The 15,175-nt window shown below is 53.1% G+C and overlaps 1 protein-coding gene across 1 annotated transcript; it reads left to right on the plus strand.

Moving 5' to 3' along the window:
- Positions 1–11,221: 11,221 nt before the first annotated feature.
- On the plus strand, positions 11,222–14,910 carry OAZ1 (ornithine decarboxylase antizyme 1). Its single transcript, XM_022557593.2, is given in 6 exon segments — positions 11,222–11,446; positions 12,876–12,933; positions 12,935–13,021; positions 13,439–13,611; positions 14,045–14,130; positions 14,356–14,910. Coding segments are annotated over 6 exon segments (684 nt in total). The 5' UTR covers positions 11,222–11,300; the 3' UTR covers positions 14,490–14,910.
- Positions 14,911–15,175: the final 265 nt, after the last annotated feature.

Genomic DNA, 15,175 nt, shown 5'->3' on the forward strand with positions numbered 1-15,175 from the left:
CAGGGTTTCATTTCATTTTTTTAAATTTATTTATTTTTAAAAATATTTATTTATTTATTTGGTTGAGCCAGGCCTTAGCTGCGACAGGTGGGCTCCTTAGTTATGGCATGTGAACTCTTAGTTGCGGCGTGCATGTGGGATCTAGTTCCCTGACCAGGGATCAAACCCAGGACCCCTGCATTGGGAGCTCGGAGTCTTAACCACTGCTCCCCGAGGGAAGTCTGGGGGGGCTTCATTAAAAAAAAAAATAACAGCTTTATTGAGGTATAACTGACACAGTAAAATGCACATATGTACATTACAGAATCTGGTAAACTTTGACATTAGTGTACCCTGTGAAACTAGCAGCACAATCAAGGTAGTGAACACCCCATTATCCTCAAAAGTTTCCTCATGCCCTTCTGTGATCCCTCCTTCCTTCCCTCCTCACCCCTTGTCCCCAAGCAACCACTGATCTGCTTTGTGTCACTATAGGTTACCTTGCATTTTCTAGGGCACAGTTTCTCTATTTCATCACGGCTGACATTGGGCCTGCAAAGGTGAATCCGACTTAAGAAGCTGGATTCTGGGAAAGAGATGATCACTCCTACAGCTTCTTAGCCCTCCCCCCAGTCGTGACAACCACAGATGTCCCAGACGTGGCCCAGTGTCCCCTGGGGAGGGGGATCGCCCCCAGGTGAGAGATTCTGTATTAATCCTAGTTCAACCCCATGAATCAAGGACTTTTGTTTAGTTTTCATCTCAAAACAGATGAGAAAACTGAGGCTCCAATAATGAGCTGCCTGAGTCCCCGACAGAGTCGTGGGCATAACCACGGTGTGCAGGCCACTCCTCACTCCACCTCACCCCGCCCCCATTCAACCTTTCTCTAAATTTGTGGTCTGCAACACAGCAGTCACTCGCCACCATATCCAGTTTTTTATTGCGGTAAGATACACGTAACACCAAATCGATCATTCCAACCATTTGTAAGTGCACAGCTCGGTGGCATTAAGTACCCTCACATTGTTGGGCAACCATCTCCACCATCATCTCCAGAACTTTCTCATCTTCCCAAACTGAAACTCTGTCCCCATGAAACACTGATTCCCCCTCCCGCAGCCCCTGGCCCCCACCATCTACTTCCTGTCTCTGTGGATCTGACTCCCTAGGGATCTCCTGTGAGTGGGTTCACACTGTATGGGGCCTTTTGTGTCTGGCTTCTCTCACTGAGCATGATGTCCTCAAGGTGCATCCCTGTTGTAGCAGGTGTCAGAATCTCCTTCCTTTTTAAGGCTGAGTAATATTCCACTATAGGGATGGACCACGTTGTGTTTATCCATCATCCATCAATGGACACTTGGGTTCATTCTACCTTTGTCCATTGTGAATACACTGCTTTGAACATGGGTGAAACCCTGCTTTCTTTTTTTATACCCGCTTTATGAGATATAATTTACATACTGTACTCTTCACCCTTAAAAAGCATACAGCTAGTAATATTGAAACGTGTGAAGACAACCCAAGAGTTACTTATCGATGGATTCCATTTCCTATGGTCAAATGAACAGTACCGGCCCTGTGAGCTTCTGTAGAATCTTAAAATACCACTTCACCTGATAATTACTAAAACATCCATTGGTCGTTACCAAAACGGCATACAAAGTGACCGAAAATAATTTAACCCCCTTCCACAAGGGCTGCCTGTACAAACCTCACCCTGACGAAGTAGCTAACGTGCACTGGCAGAGTTACAAGTCACAGGCTTATCTCGAAAGCACCGAGGAACTTTGGAATACTCTCCCTGAGCTATATATATATTTTTTTCTTTTTTTCAGTACGCGGGCCTCTCACTGTTGTGGCCCCTCCCGTTGCGGAGCACAGGCTCCGGACGCGCAGGCTCAGTGGCCATGGCTCACGGGCTCAGCCACTCTGCGGCATGTGGGATCTTCCCGGACCGGGGCACGAACCCATGTCCCCCGCATCGGCAGGCGGACTCTCAACCACTGCACCACCAGGGAAGCCCCTGAGTTATATATTTTGAAATTTGTAAAACGACGTGTTATCTGTGATGGTAGGTCTGTGGTTCTCAACTGGCGGCGATGCTGCCTGCAGGGGACACCGGGCCACATCTTTGGTTGTCATCACTTAGTGGGGGCTCCTGGCATCAAACGGGCAGGACTAGGGAGGCCGCTCCACACCCCACGGCGCTCAGGATGGACCCCGACAGAGGGTGACCCGGCCGCAATGTCAGCAGTGCTGGGGGAGACCCTGTTTAATTTAAACCATCAGAAAACATGATATGGGCTTCCCTGGTGGCGCAGTGGTTGAGAGTCTGCCTGCCGATGCAGGGGACGCGGGTTCGTGCCCCGGTCCAGGAAGATCCCACATGCTGCGGAGCGGCTGGGCCCCTGAGCCATGGCCGCTGAGCCTGCGCGTCCGGAGCCTGCGCTCCGCAACGGGAGAGGCCACAACAGGGAGAGGCCACAACAGTGAGAGGCCCACGCGCGTACCGAAAAACAAACAAACAAACATGATACAATATAAAATACCATCAGGACAAAGCCTTGTTAGTTAGTCCAAACACTTTTAGCACACATGGGCCGTCAGGGTAGTTACCCATAAAAACAGATCTGCAGGAGGGGCTGAGAGGGCTGCCTCTGGATTCCGAGGCCCCAGTTTGAGTCCCAACCAATTGTCCCACGTCCAGATCCATGTCGTTTGCCGGAAGAAAGGTACCGGTCATGCCTGTCTCTTTGAGTTGCTGTGGGAAACCCGCCTTCATTCAGACTGGGAGTGCTCTCACCCCACATCACCTGGTCCCCAGCTCCCTGGTGTTCCCCCGCCCCAGTTATGGGTTAGTTGCACTCCCTCCAAAAGATACGTTCAAGTCCTAACTCCAGACCCATTTGGGAAGGGGGTCTGCTATAGGGTGAATGTTTGTATTCCCCCCCCTCCAGATTCATATGTTGAATCCTAACGCCCTCCACTTGTGATGATATTAGGAGGTGGGGCCTTCAGGAGGACGCTAGGTCAGGAGGGCAGAGCCCTCGTGAATGGGATCAGGGCCCTTATGAAAGAGACCCCAGAGAACACCCTTGCCTCTTACGCCATGTGAGGACACAGCGAAGAGGAGTTGTCAACTTTGAACCGGGACACAAAATCTGCTGGTGTCTTGATCTTGGACTTCCAGCCTCCAGAACTGTGAGAAGTACACTTCTGTTTATAAGCCACTCAGTCTGAGGAATTCTCTTTTTTTGTTTGTTTAATTTATTTTATTATTTCTTTATATTTTGGCTGTGCCGGCTCTTAGTTGCAGCATGCATGCGGGATGTAGTTTCCCCACCAGGGCTTGAACTCGAGCCCCCTGCATTGGGAGCGCAGAGTCTTACCCACTGGACCACCAGAGAAGTCCCAGGAATTCTGCTGCAGCAGCTCGAATGGACCGGGATAGAGTCATTGTAGATGTAATTAGTTAAATGAGGTCATACTGGAATGTTGGGGGCCCTAATCCAGTATGACTGTGTCCTTATCAGAAGAGGGAAATTTAGAAACAGAATATCCATGTAAAGATGGAGACAGATTGGGGTGATGTGTCCAGAATCCAAAGGACACCTGGAGCCCCAGTAGCTGGAGGGGGCAGGAAGGACCCTCCCCTGGAGCCTCTGGAGGGAGCTCGGACCTGCCACACCCGGGTTCAGACTCTGGCCTCCTGAACATTCGAGAACAAATTATTGTTGACTGAAGCCCGCCAGTATGCAGTCACCTGTTACAGCAGCTGCAGGAAACTCAAACACCCTGAATGTTCACACACACACCCCCATTTGGTGGTGCAGAGAAACCCAGCTCCCCTCCTCTGGGGGGATCTCAGCCTTCAAAGGGACATCCTAAGACCTGCAACCAGGTGTTTGCAGCTGGAAAGCGTGGGCCACTTTGGGACCCCTGAGAAGAAAGGGAAGTGGATTTCTTCAATGAGTCTCCACCAGTAAAAATCCTGAACACATAACCTCACTGCCTCCCCACCCCTGGAGACACCCGGAGGCCAGACGCACCTGCCCACCTTCGGGGCCGAGGCCGAAGGCTTCCTGCCCCCTCCCACCTCGCTCAGAAACAGCTCTTACTCTCTGCCTTATGACGCAGGCAAAACCTGAACATTAGAAACGTACCCAAGTTCAAAGAGGACAGTTTTTAAAACACCCGCCTGCTCCCATCCAAAAACAGACGCTGTTTAATATTCAAGGGTTCTCTCCTCAGATGTTTTTGTAACCTTGTGTTTCAATATTATTTACATATTTATTTTTACAAGACTGGCATCATTAGTGAAGGTCTGAACATCTTGTTTTGGAACCTTCATTTTTTCTTTTCCTCTTAAGAGTATATTACGGTTTGGCAGTTCCTCAAAAAGCTAAACATAGAATCACCATATGACAGCAATTCCACTCCTACGTATACACCCAAAGGAGGAGAAAGTGGGGACTGGAATTGATATTTCTACACGCACGTCCATGGCAGCATGTTTCACAAAAGCGAAAAGATGCGAATGAGTCAAATGTTCTTTGACAGATTAATGAGTAGATAAACACACGTGTCCCTCCACACATGGGAGCATCATTCAGCCATGAAGAGGAGAGAAGCCCTGACCCTCGCTACAACGTGGACGGACCCTGAGAACACAATGCTCAGTGAGAGAAGCCAGACGCAGAAGGATGCAGTGTGTGATTCCATTGATGGGAAACATCCAGAACAGGCAGATCCACAGACACAGAGAGTGGCTTCGTTTTTAACTTCTTATTTTGAAATAATTTTAGGCTCGCAGAAGAAATTTACCATTGTACCCATTGGTGGGATCACGTCCAGGCTGGGGTATTGAGCTGCTGGCGTGATTCCTCCCAGGGCCACAGTGAAGTCCAAGAGGGTAGGGTGCCCGAGCCACTCTGGGAAGCAGCACCCGTGTGGGCCCCAGAAGGCCACTGGGCAAGAGGAAGAAATACCCCTGGATTGTGGGTGTGGGGTGCCTTTTTTTTTTTATTGTGGTAAAATACACATAGCAAATTCACCTTCTGAACCATCTTTAAGCGCACAGCTCAGTGACATTGAGCACATTCACACTGTCGGGCAACCATCCCCACCATCCATATCTAGAACTTTCTCATCTTCCCAAACTGAAACTCTGTTCCCATGAAACCCTGACTCCCCAGCCCCTCCCTCAGCCCCTGGCCCCCACCATCTACTTCCTGTCTCTGTGAATGTGACTCCTCTGGGGACCCCCTGTGAGTGGAATCAGACGGTATTTGTCCTTCTGTGTCTGGTTCTCTCACTGAGCATCATGTCCTTGAGGTTCATCCATGAGGTAGCAGGTGTCCTTCCTTTCTAAGGTTGCGTAATATTCCAGTGTGTGGATGGACCACATCGTGTTTATCCATCATCTGTCAAATGGACATTTGGGGTGTTTGCACCTTTTGGCTGGTGTGACTCAAGCTGCTCTGAACACAGGTGTGCAAATATCTCTTCAAGACCCTGCTGGACTTCTCTGGTGGTCCTGTGGTTAAGACTCCATGCTCCTACTGCAGGGGGCATGGGTTCGATTCCTGGTTGAGGAACTAAGATCACACATGCTGCAGTATGGACAAAAAAAAAAAAAGACCCTGCTTTCAGTTCTTTTGGGGATGCACCCAGGAGTGGAATTGCTGGGTCATATGGTGATTCTATGTTTAACCTTTCGAGGACCCTCCAGACTTTTACACAGCAGCTGCACCATTTTATATCCTTCGGAGCAGCCGTGCACAAGGGTTCCAATTTCTCCACATCCTTGCCAAGACTTGTCATTTTCCATCTTTTTGATAATAGCCACCTTACTGGGTGTGAGGTGGCGTCTCACTGTGGCGAGCCCCTCGTGCTTTAAGCCAGTGAGCTGGGGGCTTTTGTTCCTGCAGCAGACCCCAGTACCCAGCCTTCCTGACTAACAGAAACACAGCAGAAAAAAATGTCACCACGTGGAAACTCTCCAACCCCACAAGTGACCATTAACATGCAGATTAAGGCAAAAAGAGGTCCAAAACATTTTTTTTTATGATAATACTTCCTTTTGGTGAGGCCATGGCAAAACAGGCCTTCGTCTGTGCTGCCTGTGGGAAAGTAAATTCTTGTAACATTTCTAGAAGCTCTTAGGTAATAGCTATTTCTTTGACCTAGAGATCAAAGAAAGTTATCTAGAATGCCACAAATATGTATACACGAAGAGAGTCAACACAGCCTTTGTGTAATGACCACAAAAGCAGAAACTCCAAAGTACACAGCAAGGACCGACTGTATAGCGTAGGAAACTCTACTCAGTACCTTGTAATTACCTATAATGGAAAAGAATCTGAAAAAGAATATAAATACATATGTATAACTGAATCACTTCGCTATACACTTGAAACTAACACAACATTATAAATTAACTATACTTCAAAAAAATATATATGAAGTATATATATATATAAAGTAGCCCAGAGTTTGAGATAAGCCTGCTCATTTCTCCCGTCACCCCCTCTAGTCCTTGGTCATGGTGTTTTTACGGGGCTGTCAAAACGCCAGGAGCATGTTGGGGTGTCCTGTACTTTATCACTCGGCAACAGACGTGTGTGCGGATTTGTGGTCAAATCCGGCCATTTGAGGCTGTTGTCCTTTGGCCCGGTTCTCACTGTAGGAAAAGTGGTCGTTTTTTGTTTACTTCCCTCTTCTGGCTGCCTCCGGCCTCTTGACTTTCTGTTTGGAGAATAAGGTTAGGAGAGAGGGCCAGGCTTGAAAAGGATGCTGAATGTGGTGAAAGGACTTTCGCCCCTTTTATGTTTACTTTTTATCAGTTGATGACGAAAATTTTCAAACGGACAGAAAGGTTGAGGGAAATCTACAGTGAAGGCCCACATTGCCGCCGCCTAGATTCTACAAGTCATCTTTTGCTGTGTTTGCCTTGTCCTGTCTTTGTTTACCCACCTTACTTTTAAAATTTCATTTCAAAGTCTACTGCAGGCATCAAACCCCTTTAGCAGGCGCACCGTTTACTGGGGATCCATAAATGTTTGTGTCTTTAATAGGGACTTTCATGGCAGTCCAGTGGTTCGGGTTCCACGCTTCCACTGCAGGGGGCGTGGGTTCAATCTCTGGTGGGGAACTAAGACCCCACAAGCTGCGTGGCCAAAAAAATAATAATAATAATTTGACAAATGTTTGTGTCTTTAATGTTTGGATGAAATTCACTCGAGGGAAATGTACACGTCCCAACTGCACTGTAAGATGGGTTTTGTCAAATGTGCCGAATGTCACCAATGGCCCATGAAGATGCTGAATATTGCCCTCACTCCATGTATGAGCTCCCTGGGGCGGCTGTAACGAATCATCATCAGTGTAGTGACCTAAACCAACACAGATTTATCCACTCACAGTCCTGGAGGTTGGAAGTCCAACTCGGGCCTCATGGGGCTAAATCCAGGCGTGGGCCGGGCTCGTCCTTCCGGAGCCTCCAGGGCAGCAGCAGTTCCCGCCTTTTCCAGCTTCTAGAGGCGCCGCATCCCTGGCTCCCGGCCCCTCCTGCATCCTCACAGCCAGCAGTGCAGCATCTCCAGTCTCTGTCTCTGCCTCTGACCCTCTCGCCTCGCCGTTATAGGGACCTTGTGATGATGCTGGGCCCTCCCAGGGAATCCAAGGTCACCCCCATCTCAGGGGCCTTAACTTAACGCCATCTGCAAAGTCCCTTTGCCAGGTGAGGTGGCACATTCACAGTTCCCATGACTAGGATGGGGAGGTGTTTGGGGGCTGTTACTCAGCCGACTACACTCCATGAATCTTTCTAAAAATCAGAGTGAGATCCGTGGCATCCTCCCGCCTCACCATACTGATTTTAGCAGGACACTGGGCATGGGCCCTCCATCCTTGACGTGCCCGTCCCATGTCTTCTGTTATCCCTTCCCAGCAGCTCAGCTCTCACCTCCTCCAGGAAGCCCTCCCTGATGTCCCCCTCTCCCTCCCTGCAGTCTGGGGCCCTCGCCTCTCACAGACTCCCTGCTCCCAGTGAGGCACCTCCCCTCTGTCTGATTTCTTTCTTTTTTGGGGGGGCCTTTTATTTTTTATTTATATATTTATTTTTTATTGAAGTATAGCTGATTTACGATGTAGTGTCAATTTCTGCTGTACAGCAAAGCAATTCAGTTACACATATATACATTCTTTTTCATATTCTTTTCCATTATGGTTTATCACAGGATATTGAATATAGTTCCCTGTGCTCTACAGTAGAACTTGTTGTTCATCCATTCTCTATATAATAGTTTACATCTGCTAATCCCAAACTCTCAATCCTTCCCTACCACATCACCCCTGTCACCCCATCTGATTTCTCTCTCCGTCCCCAGCAAGCCCAGCCAGGGTGGCTGCCTTGGGCACCCATGCTCACCCTGAGCCTTCCCCACTGTGGTCTGCTCAGTGTGTAGGTTCCCCCTTCCCAGCACGTGCAGGTGCCCCCGGATCAGTGGGAGAAAGTAGGAGAAGGTGACACTGAGGGGGGAGACTGGATGATGTCTGGGGACTTCTGTGGTTGTTACACTGGGAGGGGGCTCCTGGCATCGAGGGGGTGGGGGCCAGGGAGGCTGCTCCACACCCCACGGCACCCGGGATGGCCCCGGATGTGAAGAGTGGGCATTCATTTCTGCCTCGAGAACCCAACCCTAGGACTTCCCTGGCAGTTCAGTCGTTAAGACTCTGTGCTTCCAAAGCAGGCGGCACGGGCTCGATCCTGCACGCCACGTGGCATGGCAAAAAAAAAAAAAAAAAAACACAAAAAAAACAACCAACCCTGACCGCAGGCTCACAACCGAGATCTGACAGCGAGCAAGGTTTTTGGTGCCGGATGAAACCTGGAAGGAGAGTTTGGTCTTGTTCAGAGTTTACAATCTTAGTGGCAGGTGCTTTGGTGCCCCCAACATGCACACACAGGGATAGAGCAGAGGAACACCGTCCCCATCGTGTGTCATCCTGTACCAGGTCACTCTCACCTCCCCAACAGCAGGCAGAGGGAGCTGTCCCTAGAACCTGAGCCCACCCTCCCCACGAGGAAGACGTGACACTGCTCCCCATATCCCCGCCCAGAGCTGGGGGCCCTCCAACACCTAGAGACCCCACGGTGACTTTTCCAGACACGTCTCACCCCGACCTCATGTGCACCCATTTTCTTCTCCACCCATTTTTTTCCCCCAGCTGCTGCAGTTTGTTTTTTTTACCAAGAGGTTACATACTTTTCCCCTTTCCACCCACAGTGATTCCAAATTAAAGCGTGCTTTGGCCAGCAAGGGTACACGGCCTGCTGATGAAGAAGGAACCTCCCACCCCAAGTCCTGGGTCTGGAGTTTCCTGCTGGCTCTCCTGGACTGCAGAGACCTGGACGTGGCCTAAATGTCATCCCCCAGAGACTGGCCTGGCATGCGAGGCATTCTTGGAGACAACTCCCTGGACCAGGGTCTGCATGGCTGCTTGAGCCCACTGTGCTGGCAGTCAGCTGGGAGCCCTGTCACTCCGTGGCCTCAGTCAAGGGGGTTAAACATGGCTCGACCCAGTGACCAGTGGCTAGCCATGGGCTGTTCCAGATCCTGGACTCTTAGCCCAGAATTGCCCGTCTGTGTAACACACCGGAGAGTTACCACGAGGCAAAGACCCAGATTTCGAAACCCATAGGCTCTTCCAGCCTCAAGAAAACAGAGCCTAAATAATGGTACACCAGGGACTTCCCTGGTGGTCCAGTGGTTAAGACTCCGCGCTTCCACTGCAGGGCGTGCCGTTTTCATCCCTGGTCGGGGAACTAAGACCCCACATGCCATGCGGTGTAGCCAAAAAGTTAAAAAAAAGAAAAAGCATACTAGCCCCACAGATAGCGAGGACACTTAAGTGGCACCCTAAGTGGGTCGGTGGGAGTGAGCCCTGGCAAAAAAAGAAACATTGAAAACAATTAGAAAGTTAACTATAAATTCATCTGCTTTTGGTTTTCACCATGAGTGGCAATTCTAAGCAATGTCATTCATTAAATATTCTTTCTCTGGGAAATTTCTTTGGTTGGCCTAACATTTGCAATTATTACAGTCTCTGTTGAGTTTTAATAATGTACATACGGAAGCTGTAAATTCGATGTATTACTTATAAATGCTGTATACGTAAACAATAAATTCTGCATTCCACATGGAAGGGTATCTGGAGACACACAGGGGCTTCGCCACATGCTTTGGAGAGTAAATTTCTATCAGTTTTGTAATAATTCAAGGTCCTTTTGCAGAAAGTTTGTGCCTCTAACCCCAATGGACACAGTAGCTTGGAAATAAAAATGAGATAAAAAGGACAGGCAGGGATTGTAAAGACAAAGAAACAAGTAGGAGTTACTTCATTCCATGTAACTCTTCAGAGACTCTGTGCTTAAAACGTAAAAACATGAAACAAAGTGGGACCTGCAAGAACAATATTTTGCTTGGGGCAAATTTTAGTTCACACGTGAAATATCTTTGTGAGTTTATCTGCAAGGAAAAGCATTTTTGCTTAAGTCCAAATGTGATGCGAAATATTTTACTGAATTTGAATAATATCTTTGACATCGAAAGTAAACTGCAAATTGTTTTAACACGTGAAAGACCGAATCCAGAAAAACCATTATTAGGATCGATCATTATCAGGTTATTACTGAAAACAGTTGTGTTCTATGGTGCGGTGTGGGAGCTTGGACCCTTCTCTCCAAATACCCGGGACCTTTGTCGCCCAGAGCCGCCCAGGAGACGGAGTCCTTTAGAGGGAGGGGACCTTGGGGAGGGCGACAGGGATCACCGCGGAGACGTAGACACCGCGAGTCCCCCGAAAGCGGGCACAGCGACACTCCCCGGCCCCCAGGCCCGGCTGCGGGGAGGCGCGGGGCGGGGCGGGCGCGGTGCGGCGCGGCGCGGCCCGCGGCGCGCGGCGCGCGTTCCCGACGCCACGCCGGCCCCGCCCCCTCCCGCGCGCCCGCGGAGCTACGACGGGGAGCCGGAGGGGGCGGGACCCGACGCGTCCTGCTCAGTCCGAGGCGCGGCCCCACCCCATGTCCCTCGCCGTGGGCCAGTCAGACGCCGAGAGGGGCGGGCGCGCCTGGGCTTCCTGATGGCCCCACTCCCTCGTGCGGCCGCGTTCCCGCGGCGTGGGGGGGCGTGGCCTGGGCGCTGTGCGTATAAAAGCGGGCGGAGGCGAAGGCGCCATTTTGCGAACGGCGAGCAGCGGCGGGGGCGCGGAGAGGCGCAGCGGAGGTTTTCCTGGTTTCGGACCCCAGCGGCCGGATGGTGAAATCCTCCCTGCAGCGGATCCTGAACAGCCACTGCTTCGCCAGAGAGAAGGAGGGGGATAAACCCAGCGCCACCGTCCACGCCACCCGCACCATGCCGCTCCTTAGCCTGCACAGCCGCGGAGGCCGCAGCAGCGAGAGGTGAGCGCCCCGCCCCCGCCCGAAGCTTCCAGAAGCGCCGCCGCGCAGGCCCGCAGGGGCCTGGCCGCGGGGCGCCACGGAAGTCCCGGGAGCGCGAGGTCCGCCCCTTTGTCGAGGCCACAGTCGCGCCGGGGGCGGGTTCTCGGCGGGGTGGGGGCGGGGCGGGTGGGGGCAAAAGGGGTCTCTGATTGGATTGAGGGGCCTGCAGGCTACTTGGTCGGATTGGGGGAGGGACACGAGGATTTCCGGTTGGATTGGGGGTCGCCAGGGAACCTGGTTGGGTTTGGGGGGCACGGGAGTCCACAGTCCGGTCTGGGGGTGCGAGGTTCCGGGGTCGGGTTTGGGGGGCCGGCGGGTCGCGGGAATCTGCGCTTTGCGGGCGCGGAGGTTGTGAGCGCTCAGCGGAGCGGCCCTTCCCCCTATCCCGCACCCCGACGTGGCCCCGGGACGCGGCCGCCCTCGCGGTCACTTTTCAGCCCCGAGGATGCGCGGAGCCGGGCCGCGCCACGTAGACGGCGCTCGGGGCCCTTCTCGGCGTGGCTGCCGGCCCGCCTCTCCCCCATAGGACGGCTGGGCCGAGGGTGGCCGGGGCCGGGGGCCCAGGTGAGCCGCGCTCGCCACGGATCGTGAGGTCTTAGACCACGGCCCCGGGGGTGCCCTCGCGCGGGTCCTGAGCCAAGATGCCGCCGCCCGCGGGTCGGGCGCCCCGGATGGGAGCCGAGCAAAATGGAGGCGACCGCGGGGCCTGTTGACACTGCGCAGCAAATGGCTGCTGGCGCTGCCGGCTGCGCGATTGTGAAAACCTCCCCCGGGGCCGAGGGCCGCTCTGCCGAGATGACGCAAGCGGAGGCCTCGGGGTGCGCGCGGGAGGGCGTCTGCGCGGGCCCGTCTCCTCTGCGCCTGCGGGGACGCCGAACGGGTCCCGCACCTCCCGGCGGGCGCCGACAACGAAAGAGCCGCAGCAGGGGCTGCTTCAGTGGAAGGACGGTTTTGCTGGACTCCTAAGAAAAGGCTGTTAGGGCTTCAGGTCTGTTGGAGACTGCAGAGTGGAAAAAGGGGAAGCTGAAGCGCTGGGCTTAGAAGTGGGAAGTAGAACCTGGCGCAGGGCTGGATAGGGCGACACTTAGTACTGGTCAGAAGATAGTTAAAGGGCAGAAGAGGCACTCAGGGGACCGGTTGGACCTTTAATCAGCGTCACCACCCGAGGAGGTGGATTTGAGTGGTCTCTTGTTCCTGTGGTTGCTGACCCGACGGAGGCAGATGTTGACTCTGCACCCGGTGTAAACATTGCGCTTGAGAGAGGGAGGCACGTCGCAAGGACCTGGGCCCTGGTAGGCCTTGGTCTTCTGCTGGCCTTGCTGGGCTCGGGGCCCTGTCAGCGGAGGCGGGGCGTCTCCCCCAGTGCTGCTCACCAACGCCTTTTCTCCAGTTCCAGGGCATCCATCAACTGCTGTAGTAACCTGGGCCCAGGGCCTCGGTGGTGCTCCTGATGTCCCTCACCCACCCCTGAAGATCCCAGGTGGGCGAGGGAATAGTCAGAGGGATCACAGTCTTTCAGCTAATTTATTTTACTCTGTAAGTATTCTTCTTCCTCGGACTTCTGGGTACCTGAGGTGGCGGAGGGGGAGAGTAGCCAGACCCACGAAATGTTTTATGCACCTGTCGTGTGCCAGGAACTCTCCACATGGTTTTCCTGAATCCAAGATGGAAGGAACAAAGGTGCAGACTGCAGCGCAGGCTTTGCCTGAGCCTCTAGTAGCTGTTGGCGCCTCCTGTTTGCGCCTCAGCTTGGGGGTCCTGCTCTGGCCTTGGGCGGAACCACCGTTCCTCAGAGGCCCGGGAGGCCCTGCACCCCAACAGCGCTGCAGGGCGTGGGGTGAATGGTCATATGGGTGCTTTTCTGGGTTTTCCAAACTGTCAAGAGTAGCGAGGGGGAAGATCCCCAGGCTGTGAAGGCTGGCGTCCAAGGTTGGGTTTGGTCTTCTTCCACAGGATAATCGGCTGAATGTAACAGAGGAACTAACGTCTAATAACAAGACGAGAATTTTTAACGTCCAGTCCAGGCTCACGGATGCCAAACACATTAACTGGAGAGCGGTGCTGAGCAACAGCTGCCTCTACGTTGAGATCCCAGGCGGCGCTCTGCCCGAGGGGAGCAAGGACAGGTGAGGGCGGGCCTGTGTGCGCCTGGGGGGCAGAGCAAGGCAAACCGTGTTTGCACCTCAAAGTTGGACTCCAGAGGAGGGAAGCCTGAGTCAGGAGCCAGGCAGTGGTTATTGTTTCCGGGGTGAGGGTTCCCCTTTTAAGCAGTGGACCAGCAGTATCACCCAGGGGACTCCAGGGGCCATCTGTGGTTGTCACATTGTGGGTGTTGCTCCTGGTGTCACGTGGGTGGGGCCAGGGACACCCCACAGTGCCCAGGACAGTCCCCCAGAATGACCTGGCTCCAATGTCAGCAGTGGCAAGGCTGACCCTGGATTAGACCCGGGAGAGGCTGGTGCTCCCAGTATGCAGATGAGGCCACAGACAGAAGTGGGAGAGCTGGGCTAGGGCCCCTGTGGGGCGGCAGGGGCGCGGGCCCTGACGCTGGAACCTCAGCTTCGCAGTTCTTCTCGAGTTTGCTGAGGAGCAGCTCCGCGCTGACCACGTCTTCGTTTGCCTCCATAAGAACCGCGATGACCGAGGTGGGTGATCTGCACGCGGGGGAGAGGAGATGGGAGAGGCTGCCCACTGCCCTGGAGGCCAGGCCTGGGGTGGGGTCCATGCCGTCCGGGGGCTGCACCACACCCTGTGAGCAGCCCCCTTGCCCTAGACTCGGGCCTTTTGTCTCAGGCGGTCCCCGGGCCGGCAGGGCTCTGGGCCCTGCAGGTGGATGGGGTGGTTCTGACCTGATGGCGTCTCCTCCGCAGCCGCCTTGCTCCGTACCTTCAGCTTTCTGGGCTTTGAGATTGTGAGACCGGGGCATCCCCTTGTCCCCAAGAGACCCGACGCTTGCTTCATGGCCTACACGTTTGAGAGGGAGTCCTCCGGTGAGGAGGAGTAGCGTGATGCCCCTGAGGCCCCTGGGGCTCGATTGCAGACCGCTCCGTGTGCACTTGCTGCCGTGCTTCGGGCGGGTGGTGTGATCAACTGCGTGCTGACCTGCGTCAGCCTGCTCACCTGCTGGGTTTGTCCGCATGTCGTAATTGTGCAAATAAATGCTCACTCCAAATTAGCCGTGTATTTCTTGAAGTTTAATATTGTGTTTGTGATACTGAAGTATTTGCTTTAATTCTAAATAAAAATTTATATTTTACTTTTTTATTGCTGGTTTAAGATGATTCAGGTTATCCTTGTACCTTGAGGAGGAGTTTCTTATTTGAAGTCTTTTGGAAACAGTCTTAGGTCTCTTAACTTGGAAAGATAGGTATTAATCTACCCTTCTATTGCTCTCAAAAATCCAAATAAAACGATTGCCCTTCCAAGACCTGTGTTGGCTCAGTGGTGTTGACAGGGGCGCTGTCCGAAATGGAGAGCAGGTGGAGGGGTGGCCCGGGGCCAAGGGGAGAGGGGCCTCAGGGTTGCCTGGGCTTCAGGGAGCTGTGCGACCCCCCTACACACACTTCCTTCTTTCTACAGAGGGGTGGGGAAGCCAAGAGCCCGGTCTCACCTCTGGCCACAGCCAGCCTTGGTCTCCTGTGGGCAGCCCGGCCCTGGGGCTCCACCCTGTCTGCTCCTTACCTCGCCTTC

The sequence above is a fragment of the Delphinapterus leucas genome, unplaced genomic scaffold, assembly GCF_059928025.1.
Source record: "Delphinapterus leucas isolate spDelLeu-1000000601 "Yukka" unplaced genomic scaffold, BTC_Dleu_Yukka2 spDelLeu_asBTCV2_sq25, whole genome shotgun sequence".
Taxonomy (NCBI): Eukaryota; Metazoa; Chordata; class Mammalia; order Artiodactyla; family Monodontidae; genus Delphinapterus; species Delphinapterus leucas.